At 32.9% G+C, this 15,988-nt stretch overlaps 1 protein-coding gene across 1 annotated transcript; it reads right to left on the bottom strand.

Moving 5' to 3' along the window:
• Positions 1-10,578: 10,578 nt before the first annotated feature.
• On the bottom strand, positions 10,579-13,171 carry LOC144837887 (uncharacterized). The gene is made up of 2 exons (XM_078693200.1): positions 11,931-13,171; positions 10,579-11,843 (listed from the first exon to the last, which is right to left on the bottom strand). Exons 1-2 carry the CDS (start codon positions 13,110-13,112, stop codon positions 11,601-11,603), a joined length of 1,425 nt encoding a protein of 474 aa, XP_078549326.1. The 5' UTR covers positions 13,113-13,171; the 3' UTR covers positions 10,579-11,600.
• Between the last annotated feature and the right edge of the window lie 2,817 nt (positions 13,172-15,988).

Here is a 15,988-nt window from a genome sequence, read left to right on the forward strand (position 1 = left end):
AACCTGGGTTTAATTCTACATGTTTTAAAGTGTTACAAAATAAATGTGCGACTATGTCGGAAAGAAACAGAACATGTGTTTTAACACTCGATGAAATGAGTTTGAAGGGTGGACTGTTTTATGATATGAAGAAAGATACTGTAGAAGGGATGGAAGATTTTGGGCCCAATTTAGGAAGAACAAAGCACCTGGCGACACAAGCACTTGTATTTATGGCCAGAAAATACTTCTGCTGGAATGCATTAAAAAACTGGAGGAGGTAGGATTCACTGTTTAGGTTGTAATTGGAGATCTTGGTTTCAATAATCTGTAAATGTTTTTCGAGCAGACAGACCGTTCTTTGAGAGAAATCAGATCAGAGGTTCAAGTGAGAAGAATAAGGTATATTGTATGTACGACCTGCCACATTTGCTTACAATCATGAGATCAAATGGAAGTATATTGAATTGATTTCTACAACAATGATTCAAAACTGCCACTTAGAATTGCTCACATCAAAACATGTAGAACTTCCCCCGTTTTCTCCAATGAGAGTTTGTCTTGCAGCAAGGTGTTTAGTCATTCAGTATCGTCAGGAATCTTAACCTACACTTCATTAAGAAATTGCCTCCAGAAGCAGTACACAGCCGAAATCATAGAAAAAATGGATCAGTTGTTTAATTCTTTCAACTCAAGAAAATTACACGATGCCAAGACATACCGAAGAGCAACTAAGGTTGATTCTCCTCACGTCAAGTTTTGGAAGGAGTGTGTTGAGTGTGTTGAAGGGCTTGAAGATAAAAGATGGGCCCATTTCACTTACCGTTTGTATTAGTGGATGGATACAAATAATTAATGCTGTTCTTCTATTGTTTAATGAAATATTCATTGAAAGTAGTTTTGATTTTCTCCTCACAAACCGTTTGAATCAGGACTGCTTAGAAAATGCCCTTGTGTTTATGGTGAGGGGGATGACTAAGAAGTGGAAACAACTTCTGGGCTACTTTTTGTCTGCCGGTCCAACTTCCGGGTACACCCAAATGATCTTGCTGAAGGAATGTATTACAAAGTTACAGGGCATAGCAGGGCTGATTGTAAAGGCTGTTGTTTGTGATCAGGGTTCAAATAACAGGAAAATGTTCAATGAGCTCGGGGTAAACACTGAGAAACCCTACATGGAATGGAAGAATGCTAATGAAGAAATTCATAACATCCTCTTCCTCTATGATCCTCCACATCTTCTGAAGAGCGTGCGCAATAATCTGAAGCGTCACGTCATTATTGACAATGGAAATGAGATCAAATGAGATCAACATTTTACCACAGTAACTGTTTCTATGCGAAAATATTTAAAAAATAAGGGGTTTTTCAAAAATACAAAACATTTTTTCTACATAGTTTTACATTTCTACTTTTTGCCAAATTTACTTTAAATACTGAATCCTAATAATTTCAGAAAGAAAGTCTTGACAAATCTGTAGTGTTACGTAAACCTGTTTACGTAACTAAGGATATTTTACCTATAGTGTATTGTAGCAACTAGTCCAGTCAATCTAATGATATACCCACCACAAATTGCAATAGTAACAAAGCAAGTATTTTTGAATTCCATATAAAGTGTAGAGCAACATACTAAAAGTCACCGAAAATCCAAGCATTGGGTCAAGGGGTCAGAGGTCAATAAAGGTCATTTTAAGTCAAAATTAATATGCCCCATTAATTACATATATTTAACCATTTGAAATACATTATATACAAGTTTGATTTATGTCATCCGAAAGCTTATTAAATTTCCTATTCAGTGATATCAAACTTATAGTCATAACATGTTATTTAGAATGTCATTTTTGCGGAAAAACACAACATAATGTGTCAATTTTGGCAAAAAATGTTGTTTTAGCTGTAATCAACAATGGTATACACACAGGGATACCCTGGGGTGAACATTTCAGTCCAAAGCGATACACTAATGACCAGCTCAAGATGCAGATGAGTGACATCTCCGTTCCTGTTGCTTCTGGATGATCTACATTCCATTTTTTCCAGATGGCATTTGTGTTGCCATGGTTACAGTATTTATATTGGGATGTATAAGTATTTTAACAATTTTTTAACCAGTAGAAATACAAAGATGTTCAACAGCAGTTTGAAAATGACCTCCATGTTGTATGACGTTCGGACCATCTGGACTGGATTGAAAGGGTTTCTATGAGAAGCCTCAAAGAAAACCAGAGGTTTGGCAAGAGATATAGGAATGAGTACATCCAGACCAAATCTGCGGTGAAATGTATGTAATGCCTTGCAATAGTATCAGGTCGTTACTCCAGCAGCGGCCAACATAAGACCTTATGGCCACACGTCAGGGACACAATGGCAATTGAAAAATACATTTGGTTACGACTCAGAGACTTCATACCATTGATACGGGAGTTACTGCAGGTGATTCGGAATATAAGCAATGTGGTATTAAGCATTGAATATTTTGGCCAGAAAGTCTTGCAATGTATTCAAGATCCTGGCAATAAAGTTATATGTACATACAGGCAAATATGTGTGCATTGATCCTACAGTTCCAGAGGAGACTCGAGGTGACAACATGAACATGAACTTTGTTATCCACCAGCACTTTTTGAAACTACCAACTTACAATACTTTCAGCTAATAAACCAACATGATGCTATGTGGAAACAACTTCTTCTGAATAGTCTAACACATCCAAATCACTGAATGATGTCCAGTAGGCCTACATTCTAGATGGTAGTGCTCTACTGCACAGCATTCCATGGAATAGTGTAGAGATCTGTAAAAAATATTGCTCTGCCATCATAGTCTTTGATGATTATGAAAGCGGTTCATACACCAAAGACGGCGCACATGGTAAGGCGTGTCAGGTGGTAGTGTCCCTGTACATTTTACCAGTGACATGTTCCACAAAATTAGATCACTTTCTGTAACAAACAACAATTTATAAATCTTCGTAACTAGTATTTGAACAACATGGCAATGAGTGAATGCAACTGCTGATGCAGATGTTCTTTCGGATAGTACAAAAAACCATTGAATCAGCAAACAGGAAAACATCTGTCATTATCCGATGACACGGATCTACTAGTGCTCCTCTGCAGTCAAGCATTTAAAACATATTGTGATATTCTTTAGACTGGAACTGAGATGCTGGACTATCAAACTGGTTCAAACAGTACTTTTGAGAGACATCTTTGATAACCTTCTGTTTGCTCATGCGATACTGGTGACACAACATCCAGAGTTTTCAGAATTGGCTCTAAAAAAAGCTTGTCATTGCACTTATTTCTTACATTATGCTGTAGTCTTCAGATGCAAACAAGCTACAAAGGATGACATTGTGATTGCTAGAGAAAATGATTTAGTGTGTCTGTACAATGGACGACCTGGAAAACGTGGAATGCCTTTGACTCCATCCCATCTACAAGTACAACCTCGCATATCGCCAACTTCATAATCGTACCACAACCAAGGTACTTAACATCATGTTCAAGTTCAAGTTATCTTTTAGCAATGGAGTGGGGTTGATATGTGTACCGAGGATTGGGGATGGAAGATCAGATGATGGAAACATGGTTCCTCTACACACAGACTTAAAGCCAGCACCTGAGTATCTCCTTGAAGCATTCAGGGGTAACTAGAACTACATGTGGTGAATGCAATGGCATTTCACTGTACTAATACCCGAACAAGAAAGTGATACTGATGACATATAAGTTGTGAGTCCTTTTCTATTTGAAGGGTTTAACAATATCATCCCACACGGAGCAATTCAAATAAAAAGGTCTGGATTAAAATGATCCTACAAAATATACAAAAATATCACAATACACAGTACAATATAACAAGAGTCAAAGTTCAAGAAGAGTCGGATGGCAACTGGCAAAAACGAATTTCTTTTCCGGTTTGTTCTACATGCATCGAAAGCGACACCCATGAGGCATGAGCTCGAAATCACTGAACAAGGCATGGTTAACATTTTTTAGAATAGCTCTACTTTTTTCTAGAGTTTGCATGTCACAGAAGGAAGATAAGCTACAAAGTTGACAACCTATTAATTTAGAACTTAAGTTAACAATTCTTTGTAGTGAGTTTCTCTCTTTGACCCTAAGACTAAAAAACCAGCATATAAAGGAAAAAAGTTAAAACGTTCTTAATAAAGGAATTATAAAAAAAACCCTGAGAATTACTTTATCTATCGACATTAAAATGGTTCAGCTTCCTTAACAGATAAAGTCTCTGGTGTCCTTTCTTTACTATTCATGCCTCTGTATTTAATTCTCAGCTGAGATTGTCCTCAAATATAGTACCTAGGTATTTAAAGGAATGGACAATATCGCTGGTTCGTCATTTATGATGGATACCAGAGGGCTGCGTCCTTTCTCCTTCCTAAAATCTACAATCATGTCCTTGGTTTTGGTCACATTGGGTTCCAAGTAGAAGTTTCCACAAAATTGGATAAAACAATCTAATGCGGAACCATGACCGTCCTGTGAATTTTGAAAGAGAGACAGCAAGACAGTGTCGTCAGCAAATTTGACAAGATGACTATTGTCCTGTTCTCTGCGACAGTCATCATTCTTCTAGCTAGCATTATTTTTCCTATTTCATGATGATACAATAGGTACAGGAAAAACATTATTTGCACCAAATACTACCAAAATATAAATAAAATATATATAACCATAATTTAGTTTTACGTAAAAGGTCAATGACCTCTATAGTTACATAAAAACTGTTGTATCAATTAGTTTTTAGAGTAAGCAATACATATTATACACATTTGTAGTTATTTAGATGTTATTGGCAGGCATAAAATAATGTTACCTACTACTACACTACCTGTTGTTGATAACAATTTATCATTATTATAGGATTATTTTTATTATTGTTATTATTATTTATTTATTTATTATAAGTGCATAATTAATTCAAAATACTTAACATCATTTTTCCTAATTCATATGACGATAGGTACAGAAAAAACACAAGTTACATCAAATGCATCGACAATTATAGAATAAGACATTGCATATTAATAATTTTGTTAGGAAAAATTTGAGTTTTTGTAAAAGGTCAATAACCTTTTGACCTCTAGTTACGTATAACTGTTGTATTAATTGTTTTTTTAATGTATATTAGTAGGATATATATACTCTACACATTGGTACTAAAGCTATTTAGATATGATTATAAAATAATAGATTATAGGCATAAACGCTACCCCCTACCCCAAAATTGTTTACATTACATTTGATCAAGAATCAATTTCAATAAGAATAGTACATCATTACTTTTAAAATTCTTCTAGTTAACATCATGTTTCCTATTTTATATATCGATAGGTACAGAAAAAACACAATTTTGATTAAAATGCATCCACAATTATGGCATACGATATTGCAGTTAAACATTTTTTTAAGGAAAAAATGATTTTTTGTAAAAGGTCAATAACCTTTTGACCTCTAGTTATATAAATAAGTGTTGTATTTTGTTTTTTTAAATTGCATTTTAGAAAGAAATATATATTCTACACATTGATATCAAGATTATTGAGATTGGATTATAAACCCACAAGTTATGGGCATAAATGTTACCCCTACCCCAAAAATATTTACGGAATAAAATCACTATATAGTTGTTGAGATTACGTAAAAAATAATGTGTTCCAATGCTTCAATTTTCGGTGACTTTTAATATGTCATTCTAAACTACATTTGGAATGAAAAAATCAATGTTTCGTTACTATTGCAATTTGTGGTGGGTTTACCTCTAAATATCACTAGATTGACTGGACTAAACTGTTTCTATACGTAACTAAGTACAATATTTTTAATATGGGGTTTCATGACTACAAACAATTGATTACATAGCTTTACTACTTTTTCCCAAATTTACTTATCTACTGAATCCCAGAAAATGTCTGACCTTGTGAAAGGGTCATTTGTTGGGTCAAATTATGTCAAAATGTATTATTTATATTATCTTAGAACCTGTTTCTATGCGTAACTAAGGATAATTGTTTTTAAATAGAGTTGAACCTCCCGTAAGTGGCCACCCTCGCGACCTGGAAAAGTGGCCGCTTGCAGTCGGTGACCCCTTACGGGAGGTTCTGTCGATAAAGGGCCAAAATCACGTATTATGGCTATATACGATATTATTATTATTTATAATCAGGTGGTTTAATAGTATTTTTTAGCATTTTCAGACAAATTTTAAAAGCTTTTATCATATGAAAAATCGTCGGTCAAAATCTGTGTAGTTTTCTCATCTCTTCACAGTAATGTTTTTGGAACCTCTTCAAAATAAAGCTAATATATAAAGAAATACAATAAACATGGACCTCTAATTCATAGGTCCATGCAATAAGTATCACATTTTTCGATTGGCCGCTTACAAAAAATCTTTTAGTATAAAAAGGTGCCCGCAGCTGCTTACGGTAAGCACCAATTGCACTAATTAGATAGGAAGAACAAACAGGCTTTTCAAATTGCGTCCGTTAAGGGAGGTGGCCGCTTACGAGAGGTTCCCACTGTAAATAAAATATGGGGTTTTCATGAATAAAAATAATCACAGAAGAAAGTCCTTACAAATATGACCTTGTGAAACGGTAATTTGAAAATGCAAATAAGGCATGCCTGCTAATAATCTACACATTTAAATTTGTATAAGATAAATATGCAAAATCTAAAGAATATCTCAATTTTAGTTACCATAGTAACTGTTGCTATGCATAACTAAGGGAAATTAAATAATTATCAGATAATTATTAATTAATAATTAATACTGAATCCAACCATCACAGTAAAAAAAATATAGAATTTAAAACCAATATTTAATAATAAAGTGTGATATTTTACATGCTGACCTTAATGAAATGAAATTTCACATCAGGGCTTCAATATTTGTTATGTAGCATTAACATACCTGAGTATATCATTGACTTTTGATTGGTTCAATTTTGGGAAGGGGAAAGTGGTGGATCCAGGAGTTTGAAATAGTTAGAGGGTTGGAGGCGAGGGTCTAAAAACTTAACTTTATGTCCTATCTTTTGCATTGCAATTTTTAACTTGGGGTGGGTGGGGGCTTGGAGAAAGGGGGAGGGATGGAGGAGTTTGAATCCGTCTATTCATTGGGCCGATGGTAGTGGGGGGGGGGGGGTGGTAGTGAAAGTGGTGGTGGATGGGCATGTGGGATCTGCTTAGGTTAGCAAATAAAAGAAGTAAACAAATGAAGAGGAGCTTCAAAATAAGAGAGGAGTAATCTGTTGCAAAGATTAAAATTCACAACTATCTGATAATTTATTCAAATTTCCAGAGGATATAACCTATAAAATGACATTAAAACTGAGAATTACAGAATCTATAATTAAAAATATTGGTTTTTTTTCTCACAACACAACTAGAACTATATAAAACATTAAGAATTTTTCTGACCAATGAGTTTCAAATCAAATAATGGTATATTAGTAAAAACATTTTATTTCCTGTTTTTTTTTATAAAAATGCTTATGTTTCTCGCAACACTGCTTGTAGATTTTCAAATTACCCCAGTATTTTATTTTATAAATCAATTATTAAACATTAGAACTACCTATTTGTAATAAATCAGCTAAAAAAATACACCACTTTGGGCGTTATGGTGAAGTAAAGTTTAGTTGCATTGAACAATTTAAAAAAAGTGAAAAACACCCCTTTTTAAATAAATGGTATCTACCAAAGCATGAAATAAAAAAAAAAAATATGAAACAGGTACAAAATGCATTGTTATTATGCATACACTAATTATTTTTTATAATTAAATGAACAAAACAAAAATATCATTCATCAAAGTAGTACCAATATCCATTTTAAAAAAGGACAAAATTTGTCAAAAACACAAATTTGGCCGTTGCCATGGAAATATACGTGTGAAATAAAAAATACTTCATATTTGATTTCTCTCAACACATATATAGCCATGTGCAAAATTTGAAAGAAATCCATTTTTTTTAGTCTGCCACTCTTTTTGATTCTTACAGACAACGGCTCTTAAAGTACATTATTACACAGATTTTTTTTTTTCAGAAATCAAAGTTATGTGTATAGAAAGCAGTACTCGTATTAAAAACTAAGCAGGTTGTACTCTTGAACGCAAACTGGCAGGACAATTTTGAATATTTTTTGTTGTTGAAATGATGGAATCCTAACTTCAATTTCCAAGAACTGGAGACGAAGACATTATTATGACCCTTTTATTTAAATTTATTTGGATAGACCTCCATGTAAATTCATTAAAGGCTATATGATTGTTTTATATTTTAATATTCTCATGTTTTAAAAATTTTATTTATAATGCCGGTAATGAATTTACTATTGAAAAAGTCATGTGTCCACTTATCTCAAATTGTGGCACACCTCTAACATTGGCAGAACTGACTGTGTTCTATATGAGTAGCCTACAGTACATGAAATAAATTCCACCCAACTTAAACCAATGCTACTCCCTTTACACTTCTAATTTGGTAACCTGGGAATGTGTTCATTATTTACACTATAATATATTTTAATACCAACAAAAACATACATGCCAACATGGGAGACTCCCATATTTTAGACTCGTCTCCTGGCATAACATTGTTCTCCCGGTTTTCCAAATTTTCTCCCAGATTACAAAGATAACTGAATTTTGATGTATATGTGTTTTTTTCTACATTAAAAATAACAAAAAAGATTAAAAACACACACACATTTACGATATTTAAGCCATTGTATGACCATCTGCGGCCATAATTTTTTTATTTTCTTCTGAACGGAAAGGGGATTCCCCTCACATAGCCATCAGGAAATACTGCGCTCCTTACCTCTCGATTATAGACAGAGGGCGCTGTTGACCTTAAAAACACCACCCTCCCATTTTCTTACCTTTTGATGTTGGCATATGTATGCAAAAATCAGATTTCTACTTCTAGAACAATTTTTATTTTTATTTAATAAGCGAACAAACTAAATCAGTATTCATTATTGTTCTTTGTATGTATTGTAAATCAAATACTAGGCTATAATTCAAAACTAAATCAGTTTACATTGGTTATTGCAATTAATACATACAGGCACATCCTGTGTATGGTACAGTCCGAGTAAGTAAGAGTTGATTGGATGCTGAATGCATGCATGGTAGGCCTAGCTATTAATAGAGTACAGTAGTACTACTACTACTACTAGGCCTATGCAGGGCGCACCGCTACGTACGTACCTAGGTTAGAGTCTGCTTTAGGCCTATTAATAATTATATAGATAATTATTATAATTATTTATTTAGCCTAGGCCTAGGAAGGAGAGCCTGCTATGTAGCTATAATAGGGCCTAAAGCCTAGCTAAATATTTATACTATAATAATTAATAGAGGCGCGCCTACTATACTAACTCACCAACCTTCTGACAAAGTTTCTAAGTATCTTTTTGAAATTAAATAAAAGCGCCGTTTACTAAATAAAAAGTTTTATTATAAAACATTATTTTAATATATTTTACCTCTAGGCCTACGCCTAGGCCCGGCCAGATACGTCTTTGAAATTAGAACACGTGCATCCAGGGACGTATTATTATGGTAATCACTTTATCAATATCAGAACGTAATTCAGAGACCAAAATGGTGCCTATCAAAGTCTGCCCTCTATGTTTTCAACATCCCCGTAATACAGTATTCAAAAGAGGCTTTCCCTCCAGAAACATTTTTTAATGAATGTATATAAAAAGACTGAGATACTGATGGTGGTAACATGATGTTAAGATGGTATAAGAAAGACAATTACAAAGCTGGTACTAACAATGATAAAGTTGATACAATATAACAATGATGAAAATGATATAACAATGATGATGGTAAAATGATGGTGAGATGATATAATAATTGTAATGCCGAAGATGGTACACAACAATGATGATGATGGTGAAACAAAGAAGATGAGTACAGTAGGCCTACTTGTTGATAACATACGAATCTCCATGTGTCAATATTCATAAATTAATTTATACTATGGCTACCAGATGTCTCTATGAAGATGGTCACTTGAACCACCGGTACCAGGTGTACAGTACAGCTAACTTAACCAGTACTGAAAACAAAAGTGACTTTTATGTAAAATCATCAGGAAATAGATCACTATGTATACGGTTGTCGTCATTTATATCTAAAACGTCAATAAATAAAAATAAAACTACAACAAAGAAAACAATATACTCTCATATACATTGTTATTCCATTTTATTCATCTCTTCAACATATCTAATAGAAATACAAAATTTGAATAATTTACTGCAAGAATTTAATTGTAATTTATAGATTCAGAAATAATGACTTAAAAGCAAGTGATCTGTGCACAGTATAAATATATACTTCAATATTAAACTTAACTACAAATACAAGATATAAAATGACTTAAAGCAAGTGATCTGTGCACAGTATAAATATATACTTTAACATTAAACTTAACTACAAATACAAGATATAAAATGACTTAAAAGCAAGTGATCTGTGCACAGTATAAATATATACTTCAATATTAAACTTAACTACAAATACAAGATATAAAATGACTTAAAAGCAAGTGATCTGTGCACAGTATAAATATATACTTCAACATTATTCAGTATAATTAAGATACAGTAGAATTATATTTAAGGGACACTTTTGGGACCAAAACAAATGTTTTTTTTTTCAATAGGAGTGTTTTCTCTGGCGGCTACAGTTTGCTACAGTTTGCTACAGTTTTCTACAGTTTTCATATTTTTTCAGACAAAGAAGAAGTGTCTTTTAAGTATGACTTAACTGGGGTTGTACAACTTTCTCTCATTTCAGAAAAAGGGCAACGATTTTCAACGTATCTATATTTCTGCCCTGCATCAATAGGAGCAAAGGCAACGATTGTCAACGTATCTATAATTTTTCTGCCCTGCTTCAATAGGAGCAAGGGCAACGATTTCCAACGTATCAATGATATTTCTGCCCTGCATCAATGGGAGCAAGGGCAACGATTTTCAACGTATCTAACTTATTTCTGACCTGCTTCAATATTGTCCCTCAATTCATAGGGAAAGAGCTAATGTCAGTTATCCAGGTAAGTAGGCACGAAATAGACACAAATATCCTGTTTTAAATCCATATAAGTACATATCACATAAATCATGCAAATTTGAAAATGTAGTTGTGCTGATAGAGATGTACAGAATGACTCCTGACCCTAAATCTAATTGTAGGGCCTTCTACCCGGCATAATTCTCATGTAACGCACATTCTGATTAGATACTATTAGCATCATTAACTCATAAATAACTCCATTTCTCCTCTCCACAAAGACAAGACACAACCACTACTCCCACACCATCGTTCAAGAATGTTATTTCTTCACTAAGCGAAAAAAATATGACTTATTTATGATGAATCTGAGGCCAATACAACCATGGATTACAGCTTTTTAGGTAAATCAAAGTGGATAACTATTACGGCATATTCAACAAAAATGTTTAAGAATTATTTTCGGGGGACAATACATCTTTAACCTTCTTAACAATTTCCCCTTTTCAGTATTATTGTAAATAGCAATATGATTTATGATACTAAAAGAATTGTAGGCCAAATAACAACTGGAAAATATACATAAGCAAAATAAATAGTAAAAAATAATTGAAAATATACATTATTAGAGCCACTTTAGATTTGTTTGCTATTCCTAGATCTGAATTGTCTTGGTCATCAGAGATGTCAGAGTTTTCTAGATCCGTGTTTGTATAATCTGATCTTTGATCATCAGAGATTTCTGTATTTTCTAAATCTGAGTTTTCATTTCCTAAGTTGTCAAAGTCTGAGTTTTCGTTTTTTAAATTGTCTAAATCTGAGTTTTCATTTCCTAAATTGTCTAAATTTGACTTATTTCCTAAGTTGTGTAGATCTGAGTTTTCATTTCCCAAGCTGTCTGAATTAGAGTTTTCATTTTCGAAATTGTCTGAATTAGAGTTTTCATTTCCTAAGTTGTTTAAATTTGAGTTTTCATTTTCTACGTTGTCTAAATCTGAGACTGGATTAGAAAACGAAATATGACTACTACTGATCCATTTTAATTTAGCAACTGATGTTTCATCTTTGATATCTGAAAAGTTATTTCCCTTCAGATTCATCATTTCTTTTTTCAATACTAATCCATTTCCTTCACATTCATTCAATATAGACATTATAATACCACCTGGAAGATTGCAATTTTTTAAACTGAGATGTTTCAGAAATGGAGATAATTGTATTAAACCAGCTAAAGTGGATCCTACCAGTTTATTAAGTCCACTTAAATCTAAATAACTCCATGTCAACTTGCTGTCGTTAACCTTACAGATATCTACAAGTTCTTCTAGGTTATCAACCGACAGGCTATACTTATGCCTCCATTCAAAAGTGTAATAAGTCATACATTGCACCAACTTAAAGAGTGAAACACCATCTATTTTTGACAGATTGTTTTCTTCTAGATTCAGCATTTCAGGTTTTATTACCACATTGTTTTTATCACATTCATTAAAAAAATCTTTTATAATACTACCTGAAAGATGGCAATTACTCAAATCAAGATATATTAGTTGTGGAGAGAATTTTAATAATGAGGCTAGTTTAGATAATTCAATGGAAGCTAAGTTAAGGCCGCTTAAATTCAATTTTTCCCAGGTCAATATCCTACCATGTTCATAACAGGCATCTATAAGACCTCTTAGGTTATTATCTGACAGGCTATAATCAGAAAATTTGAAAGTGTCATTATCCATATCAATTAGATCCACCAACCTAAACAGTGTACTAACATCAATACCCGAAAGATTGTTTTCCGTTAGATCAAGCACGCCTCGCTTCAATACCACATTGTTTTTATCACATTCATTCAATAAATCTTTTATAATACTACCTGAAAGATGACAATTTCTCATATGAAGATGTTCAAGTTGTGGAGAGAATTTTAATAAACAAGCTAATTTTGATCCTTCAATTGAACATAGGTTAATCCCACTTAAATTCAAACTTGTCCATGTCAATATCCTAACATGTTCATAACAGACATCTATAAGAACTCTAAGGTTATTAACTGACATGCTATAATCACACCATTTAAAATTGTCATAATTCAAATAAATTAGATCCACCAACCTAAATAGTGTACTACCATCAACTTCCGAAAGATTATTTCCCTTTAGATACAGCATGTGAGGTATTAATATGACTTTATTTTTATCACATTCATTGAATAAATCTTTTATAATACTACCCGAAAGATGGCAATTCCTCATATCAAGATGTCTAAGTTGTGGAGAGAATTTTAATAAACTAGCTAATTTTGATCCTTCAATTGAACATAGGTTAATCCCACTTAAATTCAACTCTTTCCACGTCAATATCCTACCATGTTCATGACAGGCATCTGCAAGACCTCTTAGGTTATTAACTGACAGGCTATAATCAACCCATTTAAAAGTTGAATAACTCATACAATTTGAATCCATCAATCTAAATAGTGTACTACCATCAATACCAGACAAATTGTTTGTCTCTAGATGAAGCATGTCAGGATTCAATACCACATTGTTTTTATCGCATTCATTCAATAAATCTTTTATAATACTACCTGAAAGATGGCAATTTGTCATATTAAGATAATGTAATTCTGGGGAGAATTTTAATAAACAAGCTAATTTTGATCCTTCAATTGCACATAGGTTAATCCCACTTAAATTTAAATTTTTCCATGTCAATATCCTATCATGTTCATAACAGGCATCTGCAAGACCTCTAAGGTTATTAACTGACAGGCTATAATTACACCATTTAAAAATATACCGGTAATAATTTATACAAATTGAATCCACCAGCCTAAATAGTGTACTACCATCAATTTCCGAAAGATTGTTTTCCGTTAGATCAAGCACGCCAGTTTTCAATACCACATTGGTTTTATCACATTCATTCAATAAATCTTTAATGATACCACCTGTTAGATGACAATTTCTCATATCAAGACGTTCAAGTTGTGGAGAGAATTTTAATAAACTAGCTAATTTTGATCCTTCAATTGAAAATAGGTTAAGGTCTCTTAAATTCAACTTTTTCCATGTCAATATCCTACCATGTGCATGACAGGCATCTCCAAGACATCTTAGGTTATTAACTGACAGGTTATAATCAACCCATTTAAAAGTGTCATCATTCAAATAAATTAGATCCACCAACCTAAATAGTGTACTACCATCAATTTCCGAAAGATCGTTTCCCTCTAGATAAAGCATGTCTCGTTTCAATATCACATTGTTTTTATCACATTCATTTAACATATCTTTCATAATGCTACCTGAAAGATGGCAATTTCTCATATCAAGATGTTTAAGTTGTGGAGAGAATTTTAATAAACTAGCTAATTTGGATCCTTCAATTGAACATAGGTTAATCCCACTTAAATTCAACTCTTTCGATGTCAATATTCTACCATGTTCATAACAGGCATCTACAAGACCTCTTAGGTTATCAACTGACAGGCTATAATCAATCCATTCAAAAGTTGCATAACTCCTAAAATTTAAATCCACCAATCTAAATAGTGTACTACCATCAATTTCCGAAAGATTATTTCCCTTTAGATACAGGATGTGAGGTATTAATACAACTTTATTTTTAGCACATTCATTGAATAAATCTTTTATAATACTACCTGAAAGATGGCAATTCCTCATATCAAGAAGTTTTAGTTGTGGAGAGAATTTTAATAAATTAGCTAATTTTGATCCTTCAATTGAACATAGGTTAATCCCACTTAAATTCAACTCTTTCCATGTCAATATTCTACCATGTTCATGACAGGCATCTGCAAGACCTCTTAGGTTATTAACTGACAGGCTATAATCAATCCATTTAAAAGTTGAATAACTCATACAATTTGAATCCACCAATCTAAACAGTGTACTACCATCAATACCTGACAAATTGTTTGTCTCTAGATGAAGCATGTCAGGATTCAAGACCACATTGTTTTTATCGCATTCATTCAATAAATCTATAATGATACCACCTGTGAGATGACAATTTCTCATACCAAGAAGTTTTAGTTGTGGAGAGAATTTAAATAAACTAGCTAATTTTGATCCTTCAATTGAACATAGGTTAATCCCACTTAAATGCAACTCTTTCCATGTCAATATCCTACCATGTTCATGACAGGCATCTATAAGACCTCTTAGGTTATTAACTGACAGGCTGTAATCAACCCATTTAAAAGTTGAATAACTCATACAAATTGAATCCACCAGCCTAAATAGTGTACTACCATCAATTTCCGAAAGATTGTTTTCCGTTAGATCAAGCACGCCAGTTTTCAATACTACATTGTTTTTATCACATTCATTCAATAAATCTTTAATGATATCACCTGTGATATGACAATTTCTCATATCAAGACGTTCAAGTTGTGGAGAGAATTTTAATAAACTAGCTAGTTTTGATCTTTGAATTGAACATAGGTTAATCCCACTTAAATTCAACTCTTTCCATGTCAATATCCTACCATGTTCATGACAGGCATCTATAAGACCTCTTAGGTTATTAACTGACAGGCTATATTTAACCCATTTAAAAGTTGAATAACTCATACAATTTGAATCCATCAACATAAACAGTGTACTACCATCAATACCCGACCAATTGGTTGTCTCTAGATCAAGCTTGATAGGTTTCAATACCACATTTTTTTTATCACATTCATTCAATAAATCTTTAATGATACCACCTGTGAGATGACAATTTCTCATATCAAGACGTTCAAGTTGTGGAGAGAATTTTAATAAACTAGCTAATTTTGATCTTTGAATTGAACATAGGTTAATCCCACTTAAATTCAACTCTTTCCACGTCAATATCCTACCATGTTCATTACAGGCATCTGCAAGACCTCTTAGGTTATTAACTGACAGGCTATATTCAACCC

Source organism: Antedon bifida, chromosome 3 (assembly GCF_963402885.1).
Source record: "Antedon bifida chromosome 3, ecAntBifi1.1, whole genome shotgun sequence".
In the NCBI taxonomy this organism is placed as follows: Eukaryota; Metazoa; Echinodermata; class Crinoidea; order Comatulida; family Antedonidae; genus Antedon; species Antedon bifida.

Bases quoted from the DNA above. Each gene is read 5' to 3' on its own strand.
- LOC144837887 (XM_078693200.1), bottom strand. From the start codon at position 13,112: ATGTCAGTTAATAACCTTAGAGTTCTTATAGATGTCTGTTATGAACAT. The intron at 11,844-11,930 runs CTACACAACTTA...GAAAACTCAGAC, and splicing joins TGGGAAATGAAAACTCAGAT to TTTGACAACTTAGGAAATGA.